Source organism: Fusarium oxysporum, chromosome IV (assembly GCF_013085055.1).
Source record: "Fusarium oxysporum Fo47 chromosome IV, complete sequence".
NCBI lineage: Eukaryota > Fungi > Ascomycota > Sordariomycetes > Hypocreales > Nectriaceae > Fusarium > Fusarium oxysporum.
The window spans coordinates 1,511,040-1,535,811 of record NC_072843.1 but is presented as its reverse complement, the minus strand read 5'-3'; the positions used below and the strand labels follow the sequence as shown (position 1 = coordinate 1,535,811).

At 49.4% G+C, this 24,772-nt stretch overlaps 8 protein-coding genes across 8 annotated transcripts; 3 read left to right on the top strand and 5 right to left on the bottom strand.

Annotated features, from left to right (window-relative positions):
• Window positions 1–1,381: 1,381 nt before the first annotated feature.
• On the bottom strand, window positions 1,382–2,645 carry FOBCDRAFT_180477 (NUDIX hydrolase domain-like protein). The gene is made up of 3 exons (XM_031179495.3): window positions 2,299–2,645; window positions 1,909–2,247; window positions 1,382–1,860 (listed from the first exon to the last, which is right to left on the bottom strand). The coding sequence occupies exons 1-3, from the start codon at window positions 2,486–2,488 to the stop codon at window positions 1,628–1,630; spliced, it is 762 nt and encodes a 253-aa protein (XP_031045382.1). The 5' UTR covers window positions 2,489–2,645; the 3' UTR covers window positions 1,382–1,627.
• Window positions 2,646–3,283: 638 nt separating this feature from the next.
• Window positions 3,284–4,919, top strand: FOBCDRAFT_220459 (actin cytoskeleton-regulatory complex protein END3-domain-containing protein). Its single transcript, XM_031179496.3, has 3 exons — window positions 3,284–3,753; window positions 3,806–4,040; window positions 4,090–4,919. Exons 1-3 carry the CDS (start codon window positions 3,517–3,519, stop codon window positions 4,809–4,811), a joined length of 1,194 nt encoding a protein of 397 aa, XP_031045383.1. The 5' UTR covers window positions 3,284–3,516; the 3' UTR covers window positions 4,812–4,919.
• On the bottom strand, window positions 4,918–6,391 carry FOBCDRAFT_259489 (uncharacterized protein; the record flags this gene model as incomplete). Its single annotated transcript, XM_031179497.3, has 2 exons — window positions 5,982–6,391; window positions 4,918–5,925 (listed from the first exon to the last, which is right to left on the bottom strand). The coding sequence occupies exons 1-2, from the start codon at window positions 6,096–6,098 to the stop codon at window positions 4,918–4,920; spliced, it is 1,125 nt and encodes a 374-aa protein (XP_031045384.2). The 5' UTR covers window positions 6,099–6,391.
• A 292-nt stretch (window positions 6,392–6,683) lies between these two features.
• Window positions 6,684–7,534, top strand: FOBCDRAFT_220455 (acyl-CoA-binding protein; the record flags this gene model as incomplete). Its single annotated transcript, XM_059609558.1, has 3 exons — window positions 6,684–7,011; window positions 7,061–7,128; window positions 7,182–7,534. Coding segments are annotated over exons 1-3 (302 nt in total), but the record flags the coding sequence as incomplete, so codon positions are not given.
• Window positions 7,535–8,549: 1,015 nt separating this feature from the next.
• FOBCDRAFT_28600 (uncharacterized protein) lies at window positions 8,550–9,583 on the bottom strand. The gene is made up of 2 exons (XM_031179499.3): window positions 9,189–9,583; window positions 8,550–9,134 (listed from the first exon to the last, which is right to left on the bottom strand). Exons 1-2 carry the CDS (start codon window positions 9,469–9,471, stop codon window positions 8,632–8,634), a joined length of 786 nt encoding a protein of 261 aa, XP_031045386.2. The 5' UTR covers window positions 9,472–9,583; the 3' UTR covers window positions 8,550–8,631.
• Window positions 9,584–12,192: 2,609 nt separating this feature from the next.
• FOBCDRAFT_199975 (uncharacterized protein) lies at window positions 12,193–13,527 on the bottom strand (the record flags this gene model as incomplete). The annotated part of the gene is made up of 3 exons (XM_059608959.1): window positions 12,193–12,506; window positions 12,655–13,385; window positions 13,433–13,527. The coding sequence occupies 3 exons, from the start codon at window positions 13,525–13,527 to the stop codon at window positions 12,193–12,195; spliced, it is 1,140 nt and encodes a 379-aa protein (XP_059464656.1).
• Window positions 13,528–14,421: 894 nt separating this feature from the next.
• FOBCDRAFT_259486 (uncharacterized protein) lies at window positions 14,422–15,900 on the top strand (the record flags this gene model as incomplete). The annotated part of the gene is made up of 5 exons (XM_059611245.1): window positions 14,422–14,731; window positions 15,027–15,171; window positions 15,308–15,381; window positions 15,433–15,545; window positions 15,593–15,900. Exons 1-5 carry the CDS (start codon window positions 14,655–14,657, stop codon window positions 15,898–15,900), a joined length of 717 nt encoding a protein of 238 aa, XP_059464655.1. The 5' UTR covers window positions 14,422–14,654.
• Window positions 15,901–18,006: 2,106 nt separating this feature from the next.
• Window positions 18,007–19,554, bottom strand: FOBCDRAFT_199973 (P-loop containing nucleoside triphosphate hydrolase protein; the record flags this gene model as incomplete). The annotated part of the gene is made up of 6 exons (XM_059608958.1): window positions 18,007–18,279; window positions 18,338–18,660; window positions 18,711–19,010; window positions 19,076–19,128; window positions 19,178–19,388; window positions 19,443–19,554. 6 exons carry the CDS (start codon window positions 19,552–19,554, stop codon window positions 18,007–18,009), a joined length of 1,272 nt encoding a protein of 423 aa, XP_059464654.1.
• Between the last annotated feature and the right edge of the window lie 5,218 nt (window positions 19,555–24,772).

Sequence of the window (24,772 nt, the reverse complement as noted above, 5' to 3'; positions counted from 1 at the left end):
GCGCCATTGCGTATTAAGCATGATAAGTTCGTGGCCCAAGCATCCAGACTCACATTGTATATTTTGACAATTATCGCCCGTATGAACTCGTGACAGTTGAGTTCTGCAAACGGACGTAAACCTCGAGGGATGGCGGAGACAATTAAGGCTGGTGCGAACTTCAACCGACATCAAGGTGGTGCTTGAGCGGGCCAGGCTCGCGATCACGGCTTAGTAGAAGGGGGTTGTATCGAGCGAAGTTCGCCGACGAAGCGTCCAAGCTTTTCGAGAGTTCACGAGAATGGATAGAAGTTTTGTCAAGTGGGAGTGTTCAGAGGTTTCAGGACAGTAGTCAACGACCGTCAACAGTGCAAAGAAATTGAGTGCAGCAAGCAGCACGTGGTAGCAGCAATAGCAAGACGCCGAGTTGGCTATTCTTCAAAGCAGCCTCCTCTGGGAGAGGGCTTAGCAAGATATCCTGACTGAGGGTCCTGTTAGTGGCCAGCGGCTGTTGTCTGGTCAAGATTGAAGTTCAGCAAAGTAAGTGTCTGTGGAAGAGAGATGAGTGACTGAGTAGACAGATGATGAGCAAGGAGGAGCTGAGAGATAGGAAACGTTCGGGGGATTAAGTAGGGCGAGTCTTGGTTAGACGCCGTGTGGGCCTCAAGATGGGCAGCATAGATACGGAGCGCCTCTAGGTGGAAAACCAACATGCCATTGGCCAGATGATGCATGACAGCTATTATCGTGGGGTATTGACTAGCTTCGGGATCCATTCTGAGACAGTGAATAGCGAGTCTGGAATCGAGGCGAGATAGGATAGCACAGTGTTTGCTGACAGGACGATCATAGACCACATGATCAGCTGCGACACCGTGGGGGTGACGCTGTCGTTGCACAGGCAAAGCAGATTGTGAAGTCCGGGTCCCGAGATACTCCAATCAATTGTGCAGTTAGAGACTAGATTGGACTCAATTCGATGAATACAGTGGAATACACGGAAGCACAGAAGTAGGGAGTTCCGTGCAGGGATTCAAGGCTCAAGCCACCGGCAGCTGAGTGTGGAGGAGATCGAAAACCCTTGATTTGAGAAGCCAAGAAAAACCGTCATTGGCCCCGATGTTCCAGTTGGATGCAGTCGCAGGAGCCCAAACTGAAAGGGTCGTAGTAGGTGTTGTCAAAGAGCATCATGCATGTTGTTTGTTGGTGGATGGCCACGGCTTGCGACGGCGCCAGGACTCACTAATCCTACTGTGTCACTTGATAAGACTCACCACCGGTATGTCATGCCGGATGATGCGGGGAACCGAAGCATCATGGTCCTGAATCATTGGCTCGTACATGGAAGTTCAGTTCAAGATAACCATGCCCAACGGCCCGGCCGTGCTGAATAAGTGTGAGACTCTGATTGGCGGTGTTGGTCATGGTATCCTCCATCTTGATAGGTGAATTTGGTAGTGAAATGGTCTCAAATTGAATGTGGCTCAGTTGCTCGTAAACATTAACGCAGCAAGATCTAACAACGGATATCTAAGCTGATTGACTGCAAAAACCCAATGCACCGTATGCCAAGTCTGGGTCTGGCACTTACACTGCTTCCCCTTTCGTTTTAGGCATTTTCTCTCCTTGACTCGTTATCCATATATCGTTACATGCGTCTAATCTCCTGCTCGTTCATGTACTTATTCAAGCCGGAGTCGAGGTTCTGCCACCACTCGAAGAGCATAGAGTTGCAAATGAGCTTGAACCAAGGTGTGAAAACCAGGCTGGGGTCGTCGAATTGTTGCTTGAGCTTCTCGGGAGTGACGTATTGCGTATCTCTGACCTCGTTCTTGTTGATGTCGAGATCGACGTTGGCCTTGATGAAGAGGATGTAGTCAACTGCGCCGGCTATTAGATACTGTAACATTTGATATTGGATGTACATACTCTCGTGCTCACCCCACTTGCCGTCGCTGGGGGCCTTGTAGTGGATTCGAGTGAGGAAATGGAAATCCTCGAAGGGAACCTGCTCCTTCTTGATACCCAGCTCGTGCTCAAGCTTGCGCTGAGCAGCTCGCTTGACACCGGCGATTGAGTCTTCAAGGGAAGCGCCAGTCTCGGTAGGGATGTGGAGAGGGTGGGAGCAGCAAGTGTTGGTCCACATATCGGGGAAGGTGATCTTTTCAGATGCGCGCTGCTGGAGGAGGAGCTCGTTCTTGTCGTTGAAGAGGAAGACGGAAAAGGCGCGGTGAAGGAGGCCCTTATCGATGTTGGTCATGAGATGGCCTAATAGTCTAAGTAAGAGGGGGTATTGGATAGAGGTGCGGTTTCCCTTACAGATCTTCTTGCTGGCGGTACCGATTGGCTTGTCATTTTCGTCGAGGACAATGCAGACCTCATCCATAAGACGGATTTGCTCCTCATCATGACCGGAGAGAGGCTCTGAGCTGGTGTCGATGTCCGGGAAGAGACGGAGCATAGATTCGGCCGTGATAGGCTGGGTTGTAGTGGTAGTTGTTGTAGACATGGTGATTTAAACGGCAGAAGAGTCTGAGTTATGGAGAAGAAACAGTTCGCGATGTTTTCAAGTCCAGGGTGCGCCACAGACAAGCAGACAGCGAGTATACATATATAAGGAACAGGGTCAAGCGGTCTGAAGAAAGGATTAATTTAAAGGGTCATTTGTTTCGCGCCTTCTTTACCATTTGCCCCTCCAAAAAGTTATCGGGTGTGGCACCCGTACCCCTCTACCCGCTACTGCAGGCCCACAACCTTGTGAATCAGCCATTGAGAGCTGAGTTTATGGGGGTTCTCTCCAGGTCCCTTCCTTATTTGGCAGTGGGGCTCAACCACTCAAAGCTTGGGCTGTGGCTGTTGGCCAGTCACTCTCGGTGAACCTCTTCTTGTTTTAGCGTATGTGTACCAGATGATAGGTTTCAAGGACTCAACTATTAACACGCAAATTATCCTCCCCTTACTAAAAGGCGTAAGTTCATGATAAAATGCCATAGTGACGATCAACGGTAACTTAGACAACACATACCCTTAGCGAACTATAGCCTCTATGACAGGCTGGGCTTAGAGAGTGGTGACGGCATGTTGTCCATAAACTCACGAGCGACTCAGATGCATGTTGTAGCATCGTACTGTTCAGAGTGACATATCCTTAAGCCTTGCTAGAATAAGAGTAAACTCAATAAGTGATGCCAATGACTTACATGCTCTATCCTCTCACTGATCAACAAACTTTCTTGCCAGTAAGATTATGCGCTAATTTGGATATTGGCTAAGCGGGGGCCGCAGACGCATCAGGGGAAATGCAGGCCTATCCAAGCGTGGCTGGAGAGCTGGCTTCGTCATTCAACCTCCAGCTCACTCTACCTTGACCACAGAACCTCCATCTTTGCCTTTTCGCTAATTCAATATCCTCTGCGGTCGCCGCCAAAACGATTGCCTCTATCTCTTTCTAATCCGGTTTAATTAGAGCGCCCTTTTGTTTTTACTCGACTTCGAACAATAACTCCACGCGGCTGTCCATAGCCCCCAGACGTAATCATGGCTCCCAAGATCGAGGCGCAGGAAATTGAAACGTACTGGAATATCTTCTCTACGCGAACAGGAGGCGGCAAGTTCCTTACAGGTGAACAAGCCGCTCCTGTTCTGAAGAACAGTGGCCTCCGAGATGATCAGCTAGAACGAGTATGGGATCTTGCGGACGTGGATAATGATGGAAACCTTGATTTCGAGGAGTTTTGCGTTGCCATGCGCATTATCTTTGATATTCTCAACGGAGTATGGCACGGTCGCTGAGTGGTTCTTTGGCTTTGTAACTTACGAATTTCAGGAATACGCGGATGTGCCGACGACATTGCCCGACTGGCTTGTCCCTGAGTCCAAGGCTCATCTCGTGCAGGCTGGCCAAGCTATCACCGGAAAGTCAGTACAGTTCGAGCAGGTTGAGGACGACTCGGAGGACCTGGGGCTCAAAGACGGATTCGAGTGGTACATGAAGCCTGCGGACAAGGCCAAATACGAGCAGATCTACCAGGAGAACCGAGATATGCGCGGCGAGGTGGATTGTATGTCTATGGTAACCCGAATTCTGGGAAATAAAGCTGACGATCATAGTCCATGCGCTTAGTGACCTTTACGAGTCCCTTGACGTTCCCGATACCGATGTCCGATCCGCCTGGAATCTGATCAACCCCTCGGCGCAATCGACTATCAACAAGGATGCTTGTCTCGCATTCCTACATATCCTTAACTACCGACATGAGGGTTTCCGAATCCCCCGTACCGTTCCGGCGTCGCTTCGATCGAGCTTTGAGCGCAACCAGATTGATTATCAAGTCGACAACCAGCGAACAGGCGCTAACTCGCGATGGGCCACCAAGGCTGACGACACCACAAGTACCGGCCGTAAGGCTAAGTTCGGCGATCAATACCTAACGCGCCTGGGTCGAAGCGGCTTCAAGAGCTCGGGCACGGATTTCTCGACGGAAAAGACGGAGGACTGGGAAGAGGTTCGACTGAAGCGCAAGCTCCAGGACCTCGAGGATAAGATAAAGAAGGTGGAGGAGATCGCGGAACGCCGGAAAGGCGGCAAACGCGATTCTAAGCCTGCACTTGTTAAGAAGGAACTCGATCAATTGCTCGAATACAAGCGACGAGAACTTAGGGAATTGGAAGAGGGAACTGGTAAGAGCGCGGCTGGAGGAAGTCTCAAGAGCATACAGGAAGATCTCCAGACAGTCCGGGAGCAGGTTGAGGGTCTAGAGAATCACTTGAGAACACGAGAGCAAGTTCTTGAGCAGATCAGGCGGGAGATTGAAGACGAGAAGAGAGGATAGGCGAATTAATTAGATTATGGGTGTGGGTATGTTGTTTTTACTTTGTAGGAATATCATGGCGCTTTCTTGAATAGGATATCAGGCATTGCACTACACGCATTCTCAATCACCACATACTTCCGTTGACGTACTTCTTGGTACGTTCTAGACCTAATGTACGACCCTTGACGGCCCATACAGCAAGCGATGGCACCGGAACTTTGCCTAGGCGTCCAGCTCCGCGACTTCGACCTGTGGCGCATAGAAAAGCATCCACTCGAGGACCGCTCACAGGCTGTGGTTCCTTGCCTTTGAGTACGAGGTCAATGTTTTTGAAGACACCGGCAGCCTGAGCCTCCGTGATCAAGAATGCGGCGCGAGGCTTGGATACGACGTCTCCAACTGCCCATACACCCTCTGCATTCTTGACGCGCATCTCATCGTCCACGTCGACATAGCCCTGCTCGGTAAGCCACTCCTTGGGCAGGAACCCAGAATTTGGCTTCAATCCCATCGTCGCGAGGAATAAATCTGTCACCAACTCCTCCCCATTGGACAGCTTCACCAACGTCTTGCCATCTGGTAGTTCCGTCGTGTCTTCGGATCGTACTCCAGCACGGATCTCAACACCAAGGCGCTTCAGCTCAGACTCAACACTACCAGCAATCTGGTCTCCAGCGACGACTTTGTCCTCAGCTGAGATGAGTAGAACGGTAGTCGAGGGATAAGCATATTGAATTTCGCCCGCGAGTTCAACGCCTGTAGCTCCGGCACCGGCGACAACAACATGCGTAGCCTTTTCAACCTTTTCAGCAGTGCTGTGAAGGCTCTCCACGAGGTCCTCGTGCGAGCTGGATGCTTTCCAAGGGAGTGAGGGGTCAACGGTTTCGGCACCGGTAGCAATGACAAGATGATCATACTTGAGCACGGTCTTCTGATCAGCACCAGCATCTGTATTGACTGTTACGGTACGGGCCGTGTGATCAACGCCAGAAGCGGTGCCGACAATGAACTCAACGCTGCCGGCGGGATACTGATCCAGGCCTGGCTTGATAGGCGCAAAAATCTCATCATCATTTATAACGCCAGGGACAATGGCGCGAACAGAAGCTAGGTTCCAGTAGAAGTGGCTGCTCTGTAAGCTTGTCAGTATCGATAGCGTAAAGAGAACAGAATCTGTTGAGTGAGTACCTTTGAGACCAGTATAACTTTGAGATCTTGTTCACGAGGTCGCGTGTACTTGAGCAGTTGATGGGTGACGGCCATACCGCCTAGGCTACCGCCTAATACGACGACGGTATTTGTCATGATTAATCAATTGATGTGAAGTGAGCTTGATGGTTATTTCTTGGAGGTTTGTGGCACTCTTTATCAAAACTGAGTTGCTCATGTAACGTGTAGTTAACGTCGGAGAGACATGTGAGCTGTGAAAGTTTAAAGCCGAGCGAGCATGATTGTTCCGCTCCCGATGGTCTCGGAGCAATACTAAGCTCGTCTATGACGAGTTCAAGGCTGTGTAACGAAAAGATGTTCCGGAACGGCCTATGTTTCAGGCTCGTCGGAAACTGCAATATCTGATTTGAGGCTATCGTAGCTTCAGCTGATGTATTTGTATGGGTTTTCTACTCTGTTCAGCTCATGCTGAGCTCTTGTTCAGTCTCAGACCCCGAGGTGGGGAGCTGTCGAGGCTTGCTTGTGCTCATGCTTTGCATCCGATTTTGATGCATAGGTAGGTAGTATCAACAAAGCATTGTCTATACTCATTCGTTATACCATAATAAATAATATAGGTATCTCCAAGAATTATAGCCCCTGTTCCCCACGTGCCTCGCTTCACCATTCAGTCGCAATTATCCAGCAGCTCCTTCCTTCCCTCGGCAGATCCCCTTCTCATCTCACTTAAGGAAGGTAGGGAAGGTCCCCCAAAGTAACCAATGGCAGATCACGACGTCACTCAGCGCAACTTGGCCCCTGAGCCCCTCCATCGAATCCCATGACCCCGCTATAACCCGCACGACGGGAGAAGCCAAGTTAAGTTCCTCAACAAACATCCCAACAGCTCTTCTCTTTCTTACCTTCTTCTCCAAACTCGATTCCTTCAATAACTCCAACAACTTTCTCACTTCTTTGCCCATCATGTCTGAATCTTTCCAGAAGGCCGTCGAGGACTCCAAGAAGCTTACCTCTAAGCCCAACACCGACGATCTTCTCCGGCTCTACGGTAGAGTCTCTCTGATTCGTGTCTTCAACCTCTCAGCTAACGTTTTCAGGACTCTACAAGGTCGCCAACGGTGAGGACTTCTCCGCTGCTAGCGCACCCGGCATGTTCGACCTCAAGGCAAGTTTTGAAACCTATATTCCTTGCCCGCGACAAACTAACACCGCTGTCAGGGCAAGGCCAAGTACAACGCCTGGAAGAAGGCTGCTGAGGAGGAAAAGCTCACCCCCGAGGCCGCTCAGGCCAAGTACGTTGAGCTGGTTGAGGAGCTCAAGGAGAAATGCGGCTACGATGCCAACAAGGTTCCCGAGGCCGTTGGTAACTAACCGTCCAAATCACCACTTCGAATAGACAAGCCTCCACGACGGAACAAGTCAAGAGCAGGAATATCTAAACGCATATGAAACCATACAATGTTGGAATCAGATCAGATGGGAGAAGCCCTTTTGTGGTTTCCTTTTACGCTGCCTATAGCACGCATCGTATTTAGCTGCCGAGATAAATCATACCCTTTCGTTTTGCGTCATTGATGCCGTCCAGACTTCCAAAGCAGAGTACTCGTATCGTACCAGGAATATGACCTTATGTGTTATGTGTTCCTTGGTGGGCAACATGTCATGGGATTTCGCTCCCGGTCACATGTGACATCACTCACAGCTGACGGTGATTCCCAAACTTGGTGGTGCATTATCACGTAATACTCCTCAACCCATGACATTGTGGTGTAGCAGGCACTTGAGTTTTGTAAGAGAATGTACAACTTCGTTGCCTGTAGTCCCAATTTGACCTTGGACTTGCGCCTCAAATGTCATTACATAAGGCGTCAGAGTATCTGACTGAAGGTCTATGGAGACAGATCTACAGATGTGATATGCGTAGATCAATACAACATAGGACCTGGATATGAGCTGCTATTGAACCATGCCAGATCATCAATATATCATCCAGCTCCTTACATAACACAGTAATACCACAGTCCAGTATCTATTAAGATCGTTGTAGCTCATTGGCGCATGGCGCATTGAGAAGAGTGGATATGTAAGACTTATATACTTGCTATTCTCAATGGCTCACATTTGTTGCGACGATTTCACATATAAGCGTCACTGTTTCTCATCATTGTATAGAATGTCTTGGTTGAATTGTGTGCAATGTCGAGTAAAATTGTCTACCAGGGCAATTATTAATGTCAAGTATACGAGGCGGAGACTAAGCTCTCGCAACGTGACGAATAGCAAATAAGTTTTAGGTGTAACAAGGTATACGAAAACCGTATACCGATCGTAAGAATGTATGTTCCAAGCGCTGAGCGTTTCTCATTTCGTTTCAACTCGTCCTCCTCATGCTCTTTTCCTAACCAACCAAAAACACCAAGCCGATCAACTCCAGTTGAAGACGTAAACAGAATGGGGATATCGAAAAAGGGGTATTTCATCAGAAGAATAATGTAGCTCGACATTGCACCACGTGTTTTGTTTTCAATCCACCTCTTACTTGGCGTGTTCCACGCATAAAGCCTTTCGTTGCTTTCTTCATCATTGAGTCATTATTCGCGACGACGCATGAGCGTCATTTTGGGTGGTATCTCGCGAAAACCAGTGTTTCCACGGGGAAGTTTGTGACTTAGAGAAGGGCGAAGAAGCCAGCAGCAGCGAGGAGCATGGCACTGACGCCAGTGAGGGAAGCACCACTGCTAATGGTGGAAGGCTCGGCAGAGCCAGGAGCGGACTCAGATGGCTGAGTAGGCGCGGCAGTGGCGATGGTGCTGTTGGAACCACTCCAAGCCGTGCTGTAACCAGAGCTAGGGGCAACAATGGTGGTCTTAGCAGCCTTGGTCGTGGTCTTAGCGACAACCGACTTGGTGGTGGTTGCAGGCTCCGTGCTGGCAAGAGAGGTGCTGATGATGTAGACGGTTGTCGAGGTGGTCTCCAGGGCAGAGGTGGTGGTAGGAGCAGCAGTGGTAGTAGCAACGGTGGGAGCAGCGGTGGAGGTCATGAGCTTCTCGGTCTTGAGGCCGTCCTTAACGCCATACGCCTTGGCGCACTGAGCAAGATCCATAGATTCAGGGCAGCACCAGGTCTGGGCCTTGGTGTCATGAGAGCAGTAGTAACCCGCATCACAAGAGTCTAGAGAGATAGTTAGTATTCAGTTTGCTCTATGAAAAGACTCATATAACATACTTCCAGTGCCGTCAAAGCAGCAAGACTGCTTAACGGTAGGGTTGAAACAGTGGGTAGAGTCATCCTCGGAAGGGCAAGACTCGTAACCAGCACCACAAGCCTCAGCGCAAGTGTCACCGCCGCCACCGCAGACTGACTGATCAGGCTGGTATCCGGGAGTAGAACGGCGAGCGAGGCTGAGACCCTCAACGGGTGCCTTGACCAGCTTGTAAGGCTGGGGCTCGGCAGCAACGTTGCTGGCACAAGCCAGGAAAGCGACAGAGGCGATGGTTCGGAAAAGCATCTTGTCAAACGAGAAAAAAGGCTAGAATTCGAACGAAGTTGAAGTTGAGCTAGGTTGGTTTATACAAGTCCGATCTGGCTGACAGGGAAGCCACAAACAGGGTATACCGATGACGGTGGAGAAGGCGGTTTTGCGTTGAGCGGTAAGCGAGCGAGTGAGTGAGTGAGTGAGTGAGTGAATGCTAGATAAAACTAGGATCAGAGTATAAACGACTGTTGTTGTTGTTAAAGAACGGAACGAGTATCGATAAAAGGACGATTCTCTAGGATAGCAGCGACGACAACAAGGACGAACGAAGAGGTGTGTGAGGGAAGATCAAAAAGATGAAGTCGTCGAGATGGGGGCACATTCATGTAAGTACTAGTAGAGACAGTGAGAGACTGGGCCACACCAAGCCTAAGGAAGGAAGGGCTCTGTCTCTCTCGTCTCTCGGGAAGCAGCAATGGAACCGTCAAAAACTCGACCCTTCCTTCCCTGGTAAATGGGGACGGGTTTCATGGCCGTGATAGGCTGGTGCAAGACGGAGTATCATGCAGAAGCAGTCTGGCCCTGCAGTGGTTCTGTTCCCGGGGGTAACAAGGACAGGGGCCCCCTAATTCTTTTGATATTTTTTAATTTAAAATGCCCATCGTGGTTTGCTTCAATCACCACCAATCCGCGGACAACAAGAAAAACACCATGCCTAATATGGATGGACTGGGGCAACGGGACCTGATACGGAGGTTGCTCGATGGTTTGAGCGATTTGTGACAGGAAAAGATGTTTGAAAGGCATGGATATAGGGTTTTGTGTTGAAACAGCTATCGAAGATAAATAGCAGATGCAACCTTGGAGCGAAAAGGTAAAACAAGACGATACCACATGGCTTTGGGGTGCGACTTGTTTCTTCTGCCCGTTAACAAATGGCCCATTTGAGATATTTTCCACCCCAGATCCTCTGAAATGATCGCCAGCTCGGGCAAATAACAGTTGTTAGTAAAGACGAACTAACGAGTTGATAGATTTGAGAGCCCAGGTTAATTAGCCGCCCACTTACAAAAATACAGGCCAAGCCCTACTAGGCCATAGTGTAAAAGAGCGCAATCTTGGAGAATCAGTTGGTCTCTCGCCCAAACTCGAGAGTCAATCTTGCATATGCTTTACCGAAAAATGCCAAGTTCCTTTTGACGTCAAAGGGTGATATTCCTTCAATAGCGATCAGCCTCTTTGCTGACCTCTCCCGGCTATTGTCTCTGTGAGGGGGAGAAAAAGAAGAGATAGCGCATGGTGGTGTTGCCTTTTACGGCAGGTACCTGAGACTGAATACTGGGGCATGTCACTCATTGCAGCCTCTGAGTGGCTGATTTGAGCACTGTAAGTTGTGTAACTTCAGGGGTCCAGTGGGAGGCTGCAGGTACTACCCGAGGCCCGTTGCGCTAAGAGCCCGCCTGACGCAGGAACAGGAACAAAGACTTGGCGTCCTTTCACCGAGTACGTATCGGATAATATGTTCTTTTAGACAACGAATTGTCTCAACAATGACTACTAGGTACCTAAAAGTAAGACACTTAATATCGAATATCACATTCTCTATCGATTTGGTCGATTCACATATAATCGCTAGTGATTTGACTACAATTCTATTGGCTCTCTCTGTCACGGACTGACGACCAACCCTCGTCTCTCTTTTTCGCTCAGCGGGCTTGGCCTTGGTTTCAGGTTATTTAAACGACAAGGTCATGCGCCATTAACTCAACCACTTAACCCACAGAGCAACCAATTGGCAGGGGTCCAAAGTCTGGACCCAGTAACGTCAGTGGCAATCTTAATTTCAATGCGAGCCTGTTCCCCAGACTAAGCCAGTACCTGAGCGTCTATTGACCTTTGCGCGACTTGATCACTTTGCTAGTTACTCCTTAGACTGTATGACTCTGTTGTGCCTGAGTACGATATCGTGGTGGCATCAATATTTGGCGGCTGAAATAAACTTTCATACTGATGTCACGATGAAAATATCATGGCTGCTGTGCTGTCTTCGTATAAATTCGCTGACAACTCATCACCGGCTTCCCGCAGACGCTTAGACGGTTACATCAACAACGCACCTGGACAGAACAAGCCCAAGGAACACGTAGGTTAGCTACCAATGAATGAGCTGGCATAATTGACACGCAACTACCCATAAAGACTAGTGACTCATAACACCACATCATGTATCTTCCCATCACTCTCAGCTTCAAGGAAAGCAGCCTCTTCGATAGCGTTCACTGGCAAAAGACCCGCGCTTGTCAGTGCTTCTTAGCTCTAGTTAATGTCCTGTAGATTGGTCTTCATCTCGATATCCGTTAACGCGAAATGGCGTTGTCCGGAGCACTTGGTGCCTCGATCTAGTTCTACCTAATTTGGACAGTTCTTAGGATCATCAGCTAATGCAGCGATCGATCACCTTACTCAGGTTTAATAAATCAATTACTCGAGCTATTGTACTGTGAGCGGACATAAAGATCCGACTCTCCTTTTACCATACCTCCCAGAGACGCCCAAAAGAAACGCATTACCTTATTTATTAGCACAAGCACGTATCCCCATCCTGTAGTCTCCTAACCGGTGTCTGGTACAAGATGGCTAGGGCGCACCTCATATATGTATAATACAGGCGTTTCAAACATCACCTTGGTTTCCGTCCATCAAAGTTGGAGATTCTCCTTGAACCCTAGTGGATCTTCGCGATGGAGCTCCCATCTAGTCGGCTTCATCACCACCCATCTTGGCAATCCATTTGTTCATGTGAGAAAACTTGTCTTCGAACGTCTTCTGGAGCTTCTCCCCCGCAAGCCACATTGGGTCTCCCTTCTTCCAATACGTGAAGCAGTTATCGAAAATCTGACGTACGTCTGCAACGAACTCTTCGTCGCTGGTATACTCCTTGCGATCCATCTTGGCCTTGATCGTGGTAAGGTCCATTGGTCGTTTGACCTTCTCGAAGTAGTCAGGCACGCCATCCTCCACGGGTTCGACAGCGTCTCTAAAAGGGCCGACGAGTCTGGTCCAGAATCCTATTTTCAAGTTAGCGATCGTCTTCAGAGGCGCCAGAGGTGAACTTGCCAGGTCCGGACAACATTCTTGTCAACAGGTCTGCGCAGAAATCCAACTTTTGTGATGTGGTAAAGTCTCGGCCTTCGGCATAGCCAGCACTAGTCCTACGTCGAGGCGCGGGCTTGGGCAAAGATCCGCGAGCTTTGATCGATCGATCTGCTGATGCTGGAGCGCTGACTGGTCCACCGCTCGTTCGTCTGCTCTTCTTCGCATCATTCTCAGGCTCGTCCTCCAGATAATGAACGTTCTTTCGAGGTGTCACAGAAGGGACAGCACTGGTGGCTGATGCTTCGGGGGCGGGAACCGTGTCGAAGGAGCTCATGGCAACGACAAGCTCGCTGAGGACCTCCTGAGGTAGCGACTTGGCAAATTCTGCTCGGGCGTCCGAAAAGCGCATGTACTCAGCGGTCCATGACAGCAGCAGTTTTCGAATCGATGAGCCTTCAGGTGTATCCTTCCAGACCTGGATGAGAAGGGGTGTAGCTGGGATCGATTCCGTGATTCGACGACAGTCAATCATAGCGGTAAGAGCTTTGTCACATAGTCCCTTGATATTGAGTTTATGACCAAGCTTCCAAAGTCCAACAAGAGCCTCGTACGATGGGAGATTGGCCTCGTCCGCAATCACCTTGTCCGTGTAAAGAAAATGCTGAGCCAGTCCAAATATTTCCTTTGTGGTCTCAGGAAGCTTGACTATGTGCTCAATCTTGTCATCGGGTTTGGTTTCTGAAAAGTGCTTTTCGTAGAACTCGGATCGAGAGCAGAGGAAATCTTTCTGTATGCCGAAAGGAGTCTCATCAGGGCCAACGAGTATGATGACAAAGGTGGGATGCGGTTCGCTATTTGATGTCAATATGTGTTCAGAGAACGGTATCGATAAACGTACAGCCAGGAGAATGGCTTCTTCTCGGTTTTGACATCTTCAACCTTGGTCTCCATGGGAACTGAGGCACGAACCTCTTCGGTTTGAGTTTCAGACATGATGAAGATTTGAGGTGCGAAGACGATATCCCACATAAAATTTGGTGTGGAAGTGTACTATCGAGGTCTTGAATTCGGTCGAGTGATGGAACAGATCTGAATCAGTGGTAAGCCTAGAACCTTATTCACGGACAACCGAGCAGTAGCACGACGGCAGTGTCAGGAGGGTGAAGTAATTGTGTGCAGAACAACCCCATAGACTCATATTTCAATTGAACATGAAAGTCGAGTCTCAGCCTCGTCGAGAATTCCGCAATTTTGAGAAGGCGTTTGATGTAGTGAAATAGGGAAGCCATCTTACTCGAGTCTTCTTTGTTCTCATCCACCGCTCGTTTCGCCGTCTCTTGAAGCCTTGTGTCAATTGAAACACATCGGCAGATCTTTCGATATAAGATGCCTCTAGATTTTGATGTCGATTGATGAAGAAGGGCGGTAAATGATGAGTTGAACTTAAACTTCGCTTCTGCCCTGATTCAAATGAATATGAAGCTAAGAGAGAAGTCGCGATGAGATTGTTGGCCAATAAGATCACGGGACGACTACAAAGAGGGATCGGCCTGCAGATTGTCCGTTCCCGGCTCACCTCGGTCAATTTCATGCCACCTCGGAGGTTCAAAGATGGTTACCCTAGATCTGTTCTCTCGACATCGAATCATCGACGAAGACTTGGTAGGCTAACGTTGTCAACAAGTTATGAAATATGTTATTGAGACTTACGTTGACTATCACAAATACTAAGTAAGCGAGAATCGTATTCTCAGTAATTCTTGTCTTCGTTAGGCGCACAATGGATAAGCACTACCACACTACACTCTCAACGTTATCATCGCACAACCAGTCCAATTCGCCCGAAACTACTGGTCTTCACGTATAACGGTCACTGGAAACCCCAAGCCTACTGATACTATCCCCTACACCCGTGCATGAAGGTCAAAATAAGTAACGGGGTTCTGTCGTACGATGCTGATGCACGTCTCGGAATATTGTGAGCGTCACGGCAAGTCCAAAATAGATACCGAGCACATGCCGAGAGTCTCTAATAATGACAATGCTTGCTGATATCAGAAGTATCGGGGAGTTGTTACTTGTTTCTTTCATTGTGTACCATATTGAGTATAGTACTGGACATGGTTCTGGAAGATGCTCAAACAAGGCAGCAAGTCCCAGATGAATTGTTCAATCAGCGGACTTGCCAAGCACATCTGTATGTTTCATGCAAGTCCCCTCGCGGCTGGCTAAGCTCGAAGATTCTATCCAAGTTCATGTATAGCATTAATGCAATTAGGTTGGTGCATCAAACCAAATGGAGAAGTGACATGGTCCGTGATCATGCAGTACAGTACTTCAATCTCAACCATGATCGCCAGTATAGAGATCCATGTGGCAACAGAACAATAATCGAGCCAGTCAACTACAGACCTGGAACGCTCTCCAAACATGCGACCCATTAGGATCCGCAAAAGAGCTTACGACAATCTGTGAGCTGTAATACAATGCAGCCCGAACCACATATCACGGCAGCCTGAGGAAACAAAGACACAGTACACGTATCCAGGTGAACGTATAAGCTCGCTCCTAGGGGTACAGAATAGCGAGTCTGTTTTCCGTGGGGACCCCATGGTTCCTCATCCCCAGAATTATACTGTAAGCCTGCTATCTATTGACGGGGAGTCTGGGGACAAAGCAGCTGACTGATTGATGCGCATACAAAGCCGGCAAACCAAGAACGCAAATGTTGAGCCGGACTACCAATCTAGAATATCGATCACGCGTTATCCAGACCACCAGAGTCCGGGTGCCCGGTAATGGGTCACGGAGTGCCGAGGAAGGTGTTCCGGATGATACGATCACACAGTTAGTTCGGCGTCTAAACCCGTGTCTCGCATCACGCGATATTGTCCGCAGTCTCTATGATGCCCTGCCATGGTCAAGTTCCCCAGACCTCAATGTAGCACCAGTATCCATATTTACATACGGATGGGCACCCGGGAAAAAGAAAATCAGAGGAAGGGAAAAAGGTAAGTGGAAGAATGCGGTGCATTTCCCGTGGGGTCAATGTAGCAAGATCGTCGGCCATCTGCCGTGCATATGCCGATAAGGCATCCAAGTTGGAGGTCTACGGAAAGCAAGGAACCAACAACTGTGATTGGAAGTAACAAGAGCTCGAAATCCTGGGGCACTCGAAAGATCAGGCCAGAAGCTGGTCAGGGCGCATGCTTCAACATTCCACATCCCGCGGGGTTCGCCTTGCGACAACTTCAAGGCATTTCACCGATAGTCCTCAATTGGATGAGCAAATTGGCTGAGGGGGCACCTAACTCCGTCAATCCACTGGGCTTTGAAACCCTCAACAAGCGACGAAGACATGCCTGACATCGCAAGTTCACTGCGCAGAAAAGTCGCTGTTGCAGTGGTTGGGGATATCTCCGAGAAGGTATCCGCTATCATCGGCCCATGCTGATGGATAATCGTCTGAGTGCCCTGTACATGTACCCTGGTCATGAATGGATATTCTTTTCACACACAACTGACTGATGCATGCCTGCCCGTGGAAACGAATTGACCCAGGCACTGATGTGGGAAATAAAACCAAAGACAAGAAATTGAGTCGTGGTATATGGCACAGCAGTAAAAAGTTCAATGCACCTTAAGCCGCTCGCTGCCGTGAGCAATTGCCTGTCGAAGTCTACATGAGACTGCTGAATTCTACACCGCTGACCCTGTAGCTATCCACAACCTTCCAAAATGGAAGTTGTTCAACATGTATGGGGGAGAATGGGTCGCCAATTGATCTGTGTCGTATCCGAAGCATCTCGAGTGCGACAAATATTTGAGCAAAGACCAACGAATTTTCCATACCGCGGACATGTCTCGGCACGACTGCAAACCGCAGTTCCATAGCATTGTGAGGCAGAGGCTAGTGGGCTTCTAAAGCAGCATCCAATCCAATCCAATCTCGGCCCAACTTGCGTGAATCCCAGATCGTGAGATCTGGCGTGGGCCTGAAGTCATGCTAGTGCACATCCCGTATTCTGTGCAGCGAAGAAAGCCAAGTCATTGGTGAGAATGTAGATGCGATTCAACAAGAAAAAAGCCACGACGGCGGTGTGTGGTCAAACGTCCGCAAACCCGTGAAATCTCCAAGACCCCTGGTGCCTGGCATGGGTTCAAAATTTTTTTCTTTTTACTTCACCTCCAGATAGCCGCCATAAATGTTGGTGACTGATTTGTCCAGTGGATGAACACGCAATGTTGAATCATTTGGGTCACAAATATCGTACTTAGCCCGGATAGGACTCATCTGGTATATTCTAAATCACCACGCAGACCGTTGTTATTGGGTGCTTGGTGTTGATTTATCCACAACAACAGAGCACACTGGGTTTCAAGACTGCGCATTGTATCCATAATAAGAAAGCAAAACACGGGTTTGCATTGTGCATGCTGTTGCATGCGTTGAATGCGCCGGAGCCTGGTATCACTGACTTAGATATGCATGGCAAACCATTTCAAGTCAAGGGCCATTAATGCTTAATAAAAGCTGCGCGAGATGGTCACTGTACTATGTACATAGGACAGACGGTGATAGCACCATCCATGCTGGAAACTGCTGCGTCATTCGTCGAGTCAGCCATGCTTCTATGCATCTTCTCCCGGGCTTCTTTTCTCCGAACATTTGGCTTTTCAGCCCAAGAGGTTGCGTGTCCACGTTTTCTTCAGCAAAATCGCCACCGTCGATGACACAGAAATAAGGGTCGTAAAGAAAATCTCGGGGATGAACTTATCAGGAGCTTTCGACAACCAGGTCGCAAGGGTGGTGTGTATGTACAAAACCCGGGGGCAGAAACAAGCACACAAGTATCTTTTCCCCGTAGGTACTTCAAGAACCCCATCATAGAGCGACCGGCCCGGTGGAGCACGCACCTCCAAGCGCCACGTTAGTAGAGTAAAACCTCCGCCAGCCGCCCAACCGTTGTTCATTCTTGGGCGGCCTGGATGGAGAAACGCCAAGCAAAGCTATGCTTGTTTGGGGGACCTAGGTCCTGGGGTTGTGTGTTCGTAGAAAATTCTTATCCTTCGAGAAGCATGTCTTCGTCCGGGGACCATGAAGCATGACGAAATACCTCCCACCACGAACCACGATGCTTAACCTCATCAGACTAAGGCCGGACTTGTCCGAAGCTTCTTGGCAACCCGACTATGGCCCAGCAAGCATGATGCGCGGCTTTATTGTGGCTCCCAGCAATCCCAGTTTGCGCTGTTTTCTTGCTCAGGGCGGAGCCGCCATGGCTATTTGATAAAGGGGCTCAAGTTTTCCTTCATTTCGCTCTGTGGGGATATCTTGACTTCTCTGTCTCGCTGTGAGGCTCTGCCCATGCCTGGCGAGACTGCTTTATAGTCTGGTATGCTCGGTGCTTCACCGGCGCCGAGACTATCCCCCAACAATCCCCAGACTCCACCCAGGCTCCGTCCAGAGCCTCATTTCATGATCGATTCATCATCAGTGACAGGCTCCTCTTGTTCGCTGTTTTCGTCTTCGCTTTGACCGATGTCTTGGCCCAAAATGAGGTCTTCACTGCCTTGCCACTGAGGCGGAGGCGCCGGCATGGCCGCTTCATCTTCATCTGCCCATCCGTAATCCTCGTCATCCTCGCTATCAGGAACCTCGAGTTCTGTTTGTCCAAGCTTTCGCTTATGTCGGGCTAACTCAAAAGTTTGTAATGCTTCGTAGGGAACCTGGCTGACCCCGTCCTGTAACAATCATGTAAGTAATTGCTGGCTCGAGGATTCGGTGCCTGACAGAACGTACCAACTCCACTTTAAATGCGACGACGTTCTCCACGACCTCCTGGCATGCCTTTCCATCCAGTTTTTGCAGACCTGCCAGGAAGACGCTTGTAAGATTGTTCTCTTGCCAGGCCCAGTCTCGAAACATGACGAGTCGAGTTGAAATCCCTTGTTCCCATACACTGGCATTGACCGCGGCTGTCAGCGTTGCACCCCTTTCTGAATGCATTTTTGTTGCACACTGAGACAGAACCACAACTGCACAATTTCTAGTTGCAGCAAATTTGTGAAGGGCATTCACGATCGAAAGCAATACTTGTGTTCGCTTTGTAGATGGACTTGGACCTGCGCAAACATTAGCCAGACCCTGCACAGACGAGAATGCATTTACATACCCTTGTTGCTCTTAGATGTAGCCTTGCCATCGTGGGATTTGGGCAAGGCGGAGTTAACCAATGCTGATAGCGAACTGATGACCATTAATGAGCAGTTGTGTGGAACCAGCTTGGCGGTAGGCCGTGACACGAGAGCAACCAGATGGGGGAGAGTGAAGCATGAGTAATGATAGAATCGACTAGCGTCTCCTTCTTGAGTCTCTGATGCATCAAGCGCTGAATTTGTTTGACTGTTGCGACGAGTTTTTGTTGCATTGGTCACGGCCCGAAGTCTGTCGTGCTGCAAAGCTTGAAAACAATCTACGAGGCAAGGGTAAGCTTGACTATTTGGAAAGGATGAGAATGTTGGATCGGAATCAACAGACCTACCCAGACAACAGCATCGCCATCACACAATGCATTTGCTGTAAGCTGCAGCCTATCCCACAAGTCAGCTCTATGGCTATACGGGGCAACAGCCAACTCACCCCAATGCTGTCTTGCCAGCACCAGGGGGACCCCAGATCTCCGTGACCTGGCCGCGTTGAACACCACCTTTGGCAGTGGTATCTTGAGAGTCAACTGGTATATGGGCAATAAGAGAACGATCTAACTCCTCAATCCCAATCGAGACATGAGTTGACGCGTCGTTACCAAGCTCGTCAAGAGCCTGTGAAGCTGATACCGTTGGAAGTCGGTCTGTTGCAAGGTAAGCTTAGACCCTACATCGTAGGAAATTGTTACAAAACGAACGCGTGCTGGGTGTGCCAAAGCTTGCTCTGTCATAGCCGTGAATTGAATGGTAATCCATCTTCAGCGAGTACTCATTGCGATACGATGTTTGGTAGATTTGCCTTGAGTCCATCTAGGCATCTACAAGTGGATCTTCCTTTACACAATCCCATGTCTTGCGCGTGATTGGCCAAGAGTCACATGATGAGCCACTCTCTTGCACCTCCCTACGCCGATAAGTAGCTAATTGTTAATTACTAGTGATGCCTTCTATCGACAATATAACCTTATGTGACATTTGCTCCTGTTTTTGAAGCTCTCGATAACATAAGTTCCCCGAAGAAAATCCTGTGGTTGTGGCAAGCGAGTTGCTTAGTTGAACAACACCAGATCATTACGAATCAACACGCTATATTCATACTCTTACTCTCGATCACACAAGCTCTGGTGCTCGCCTCTCCTATTTGTTGGATTCTGGGGATTCGACAAAATGCTTGAACGTTGTATGGAACTCGCCTAAAGCATTTAACCGTCGGTTGCCAGCATTTTAGTTGCTGTAAAGTGGCGACTGTCATCGTAAGAAGTGAGTTGTGGCAAACTTTCGTCTTGAGTTTGTCGTTAGGAATATATGTGATGAGATTTGGTTGACACCTGGGAAGGTGTATGAGTAGACATGAATAAAAGGGGACTGACTTCATGCTATCGGCATGCTTTCCCGTCGTCCGCAGTGTGCACAGAAGGCCAATGGTGCTACATGTACGGTTGTGTGTTACCATAACACCTCCGATGCAGGAGCCAGACACAAGATAGCGCGGCATGATCTACCATGGCATGGTAGATCACCTTGACTCGAGCAGCCGATCCTCACATACCAGAAACGGTCATGCCACATATCTCTCACTCCCATCTAGATCATGGCTGTCCGCGGGAGGATCCTGTGGGGAAATTGACGCTACCCCATCCTCTCGACCCCAGACGAGAAGCGAAAATTTCAAGTCACTGGGTTTACAGTCTTGGGTCACGATAGGAGAGTACCGTTGAGGCACCGAGATAAGGAAACCGAGCCGTATCGCCGTTGAAGGAAATGCAAGCAAACGGAATGGAGTATGATGCGCGTGGTATTCTTGAATCTTCCGATACCATGTTTGGAAGGTCTTGCCCATTGGTGGTGGTGCTCGCATTGCATCAACACCATGCCTGTCCCCAGTATTTACATCTTCTACGAGTACGAGTATTCAAGTGATGGGGCAAAGCTAACCTGACGCGCAAACAGTGACAAGTCTTGGCCTTTTGATCGTCACTGATATCTGAACTTCAAGTTCACTTGTTTACAACCCTGACCGCCCCACATGGATTAAGCTGCAACACGGCCTCCGACTTAGCGCCGCCATTTCCGAGCTCTTGCAAGAGTTTATCTGTGGTTTTGCCATTAGTCAATCTCGTCACAACGAGGCTTATAAGGGTGGTCGTGCACTAGAGACATCAAGAGTCGTGTCATGGCCAAAATGTCTCACACGGCTAGATGCGGTGGGTTCCAATAGAGCTGCAAGGTACCATGTCCTGGAAGTCGTGGAACACTACCCATGGGGTTTTCCTGTAGACCCTTGGGGATCATGGAGAGGCATGTGAAAATATGAGGCCAGAGTGCCTGCCTGGTCGCTCGAGATTTGCTGAGGGGCCATACTACGTCGGCAGTACGAGGGCCATACAATTCGAACAGGCCAATCTTTTTGACAATGGATGAAGCCATAGCAAATTCATGCAAATGTTGCGGGGAACATGTGATTTCGGCGCTATCAATCATCTCACCGAAAGCCCCCTCCGACGATGTCAGGATGGTGTTGAATAAACGGCCGAGTACTCTACTGTGCGCAGAGTTATCTCATTCACCAGAAGGGACAGTGCACGTACGGCTCGGCCAATATCGGGTTCATGAACGGGAATAACGGGATTTGAGAGCAAACGACAGGCTCAAGCTGTGCTGTGTCATGCCCCCACGATGCAACGTTCAAATGAGGGTCCAGCTTGGGATGAAGATTTCTTAACCACAATTTTACTAGAACCTTGGCTCTGAGTTGCGCAAGAATTCAATCGTCTTGCTCAATTACCCGCCTGAATGCCATTGGTGATAGGTACGGCGATAAGGAACCTTTAGCCTCCTTGATTAGGTCTAGTCCAGCTCTCAATGAGCCGCAGGCTTTTCTGCAAGGGGCATCAGTGTCTTTGTGCATGCAAAAAGCTGGAGCCCCGCAGAGAGCTTACCTGTTGTTGGCCAGAGATCTAGACCCCTGAATCTTTGGAGAGGAGCCGCCTCTCACAAGCCAAGCCAAGCCACCAGCACCTTGCTAACAAAGAACCAACGGCTGAAATCTGTACCTGGATGGCTCTCATCTTTTCTGACTAACGCAGCGACAACACACCAATTGCCGCACCACGTGGGGCAAGACTTTGACTGAGTGCTGTCGACTCAGCCAGGCCTGCTAAGATCCGAACCGAGATGACTGCCCCTTCGTGTTTTCGGGCCTTTCGCTGGCTCGGCTATTCACCTCAGGGCCTCGAATCAAAGCAAAGCCCAGACTGGCAGCATTGAACATGCAATCCGCTGTGAGTATCAGATAGTAACCTAGCCTCTGGGAGCAAGAAAACTTCTGAGTTGAGGCAAACTGCCAGAAATACCGAGTCTAAGGCCCACTAAGTCTACAATAAGTCTATATTGAACCTACCTAAGTCTTTTTGTCACCTATGCTACAAGTTTTGAGTTTTCTTGCCTGGCCTAGCCTTGGTCCGCTGCACCGCGAGAGCTTTAAAGTCGTGACAAGAGCGTTGCTCAAGAGATGATGAATGATATTGCTATCAGCTTCTCGGCCCTGCGGCTGTAAATCTTAACCGGTTACTTGGATTCAGGGCGGGCGCATTGGCCTCAGCGGCAAGACATGGGTTGCCGCATCTCGCATGTCAACGCATTAGGTAGCTGTTATCGGCCAAATCAACATGCGCATCCAATGAGCAAGATTGAAGCTACGATATGAGTTGGGGAAATAGCCGCAAGCATTGATTAAATCGGAGATCTTGTTATGCTGAGTCTAGGGCGTAGGGGGAGGGTCTGCGACAAGCTGGGCAATTCCGCCTCGTTATCACGACACTTGGCTCATGAATCCGTTCGCCCTTTTGGAAACACTCTAGTGCCTCAGGAGCTGCAATGACCTTTGTTACGGGTATCTCCATCTGTTTATGACCGCAGCAATTGCTGGCATGCAACAGAAATCAGCGAGCCAAAGAAGACCTTCAGCCGCTCAAGACTACAGTATGCAGATGCATCAGGCCATGGCGAATCTGGAAGGCATCTGAACTCCGGGCCGAAGTCGAGGGTATGCTTCCATGCAGGCGGTGTTCGCCGTTCCGAATCACCGAGAGCCAGGATAAGATCTCAGATCAATCCCCCGGAATTGCCGCAATTAGGCTAGTTCGCCTGGGATTATCACCCAGCATCAGGCATTTGAGTCCGGGGCGCCATCGCACAAGGGGAAGCTGGAGAAAGATGGGGCACAGAGCCTCCCAGTGCCTAGGAACTAGGGTGCTGGTTTGGGGGTCGGATTGCCTTATCTGCTCACAGGAACGGGATTGAGTGGTCGCTCGGGAGGTCAAACGACGAGGTGGCGTACCAGGGTCACTGACAGACCCAACATGCCGTCGCAGTTGGCGGAAGCCGGGAAGCAAAGAGCAAAACATGTGCAAAGGCGGCACGACGTTTTCAAAAGGGCATGCTCAGAGTCTCTAAGCGGGCATTGAAGCCCCTGGGGCTCAGGATGCGTACAGTTTCCCAAAAGCGACAATCTGGCTGGGGTTAGGGTATCATATCAGTCAAGTTTTGCTTATCACGGCCTGTGATTGGAACTCTGAGAGTTTAGACACCCCTGAGTATCAACAGTGTTGGCGACTAGGCCAAAACTCTGATCAGACGTGGAATCTGGGGAACATGTTGCCATCGATCCGCCGAGCCGCAGTTGCAGCCAGAAAAATGTCTAGAATTGGACAGCCGCTATCTGGAGCCTGGAGCTATAGACTAATTTGGAAAACAGGGGAATATTGCTATTTTACGTCAAGTTTGGAGTTTGGAATGGATCTCGACTTATCTCGTGATGAGGTTGATTGCGGAGATTTGTATGGGGGCGGCTCTATCTAGACCTTGGACCGGCAAATCAGGAGCGTCAGCAATGAGGAGATTATCCGGGGATGGGGATAATGGCGTATGGGGGAGGCGAATTTTGAATTACCAAGATGAGCAACCGGGGTAAACTAATCTGTTTGTCACGGGCAATTATTAACTTATGAATGTCTTAGAGCCGCGACTCGTGAGGTGTCCGCTTATGGGTTTATCTTTGCTCATCAAATGGTCTAGCCCCAAGGGTACCGAAACACCGTACAATGCCGCCGAAGACTGACGATAAGAACCTGGACAAGTGCCAAGGAGGAATCACCCACCCCCAGACGACGGCTTGAGACGGAGGAGACTGGCTCTGGGGAGCGCGTTTGTCGCGGTGAATGGCCCGATTATACTGGGGCTCAATATGAAGATAACACCACTTGAAGCGCAGCCGGTGGTGAACGAACTGGTCTCGTGTGTGCCCAGAAGATCCCAGAGTTCAAGTCTATGAGAAAGGGTCCTTGGGAGCCTGGCAAATTGGCACTGATAAGCTAGGAGGATAACTGACTGCCGTTGCATTTACCGGCTACCGACTGATACGTTGCGCAATTCAACACTTGGCAACGTTTCGTCATCATGGAACAAATATCGCTGCAGCTGATATGAAAGTCATTGATTCAAATGGTGAGTTTCCTCATGATATTAGACAAGGCTTCCAAGATGAGCTTTCACCATTCTGATCCATTATTCTTTCGGTTGCGTGCTTATCATGATCAGCTGGGAGAGTGATTAGCCGGGCAAAGGCCAACCCCACAAGGACTTGGCTTTCACACACCAAAACTATGCGGACAAATAGCCGAGCGATATCGCAAACCAAGCCGCAGGTGTTTTGGCGCATTTTACTGCTCGGATCCTACAATTGGGTCCAGAACAGTCTCTGATAGGTGTTGGCGGCCATGGCGGCTTTGACATCGATAGCACGAGGATCATTACCTCAAATCTGGGGAGAAAAGTGTGAGTGGACTTCTGGGGTAATAGATTTGGTGCTAGTCAAGACTTACACGAAAGCGTGACCCTCGTGGAGCGCAAAAGATAGTGCCGAGATGAAAATTCAATCTCAACTGAATGAGAAACCCATGGATGCCAATGAGGGTCAATAATCAGTGGAGTGGCACCTGTGAAGCATCGTGAGCTCCATATCTGGTCA

What these genes read in the sequence shown, in the direction of transcription:
- FOBCDRAFT_220459 (XM_031179496.3), top strand. Translation starts at nt 3,517, where the DNA reads ATGGCTCCCAAGATCGAGGCGCAGGAAATTGAAACGTACTGGAATATC. An exon ending in TCTTTGATATTCTCAACGGA is followed by an intron (nt 3,754 to 3,805) that starts GTATGGCACGGT and finishes TACGAATTTCAG; the next exon opens with GAATACGCGGATGTGCCGAC. An exon ending in TATGCGCGGCGAGGTGGATT is followed by an intron (nt 4,041 to 4,089) that starts GTATGTCTATGG and finishes TGACGATCATAG; the next exon opens with TCCATGCGCTTAGTGACCTT.
- FOBCDRAFT_28600 (XM_031179499.3), bottom strand. Translation starts at nt 9,471, where the DNA reads ATGCTTTTCCGAACCATCGCCTCTGTCGCTTTCCTGGCTTGTGCCAGC. An exon ending in CTGCTTTGACGGCACTGGAA is followed by an intron (nt 9,135 to 9,188) that starts GTATGTTATATG and finishes CTATCTCTCTAG; the next exon opens with ACTCTTGTGATGCGGGTTAC.
- FOBCDRAFT_180477 (XM_031179495.3), bottom strand. Translation starts at nt 2,488, where the DNA reads ATGTCTACAACAACTACCACTACAACCCAGCCTATCACGGCCGAATCT. An exon ending in TACCGCCAGCAAGAAGATCT is followed by an intron (nt 2,248 to 2,298) that starts GTAAGGGAAACC and finishes TTAGACTATTAG; the next exon opens with GCCATCTCATGACCAACATC. An exon ending in CAAGTGGGGTGAGCACGAGA is followed by an intron (nt 1,861 to 1,908) that starts GTATGTACATCC and finishes TAGCCGGCGCAG; the next exon opens with TTGACTACATCCTCTTCATC.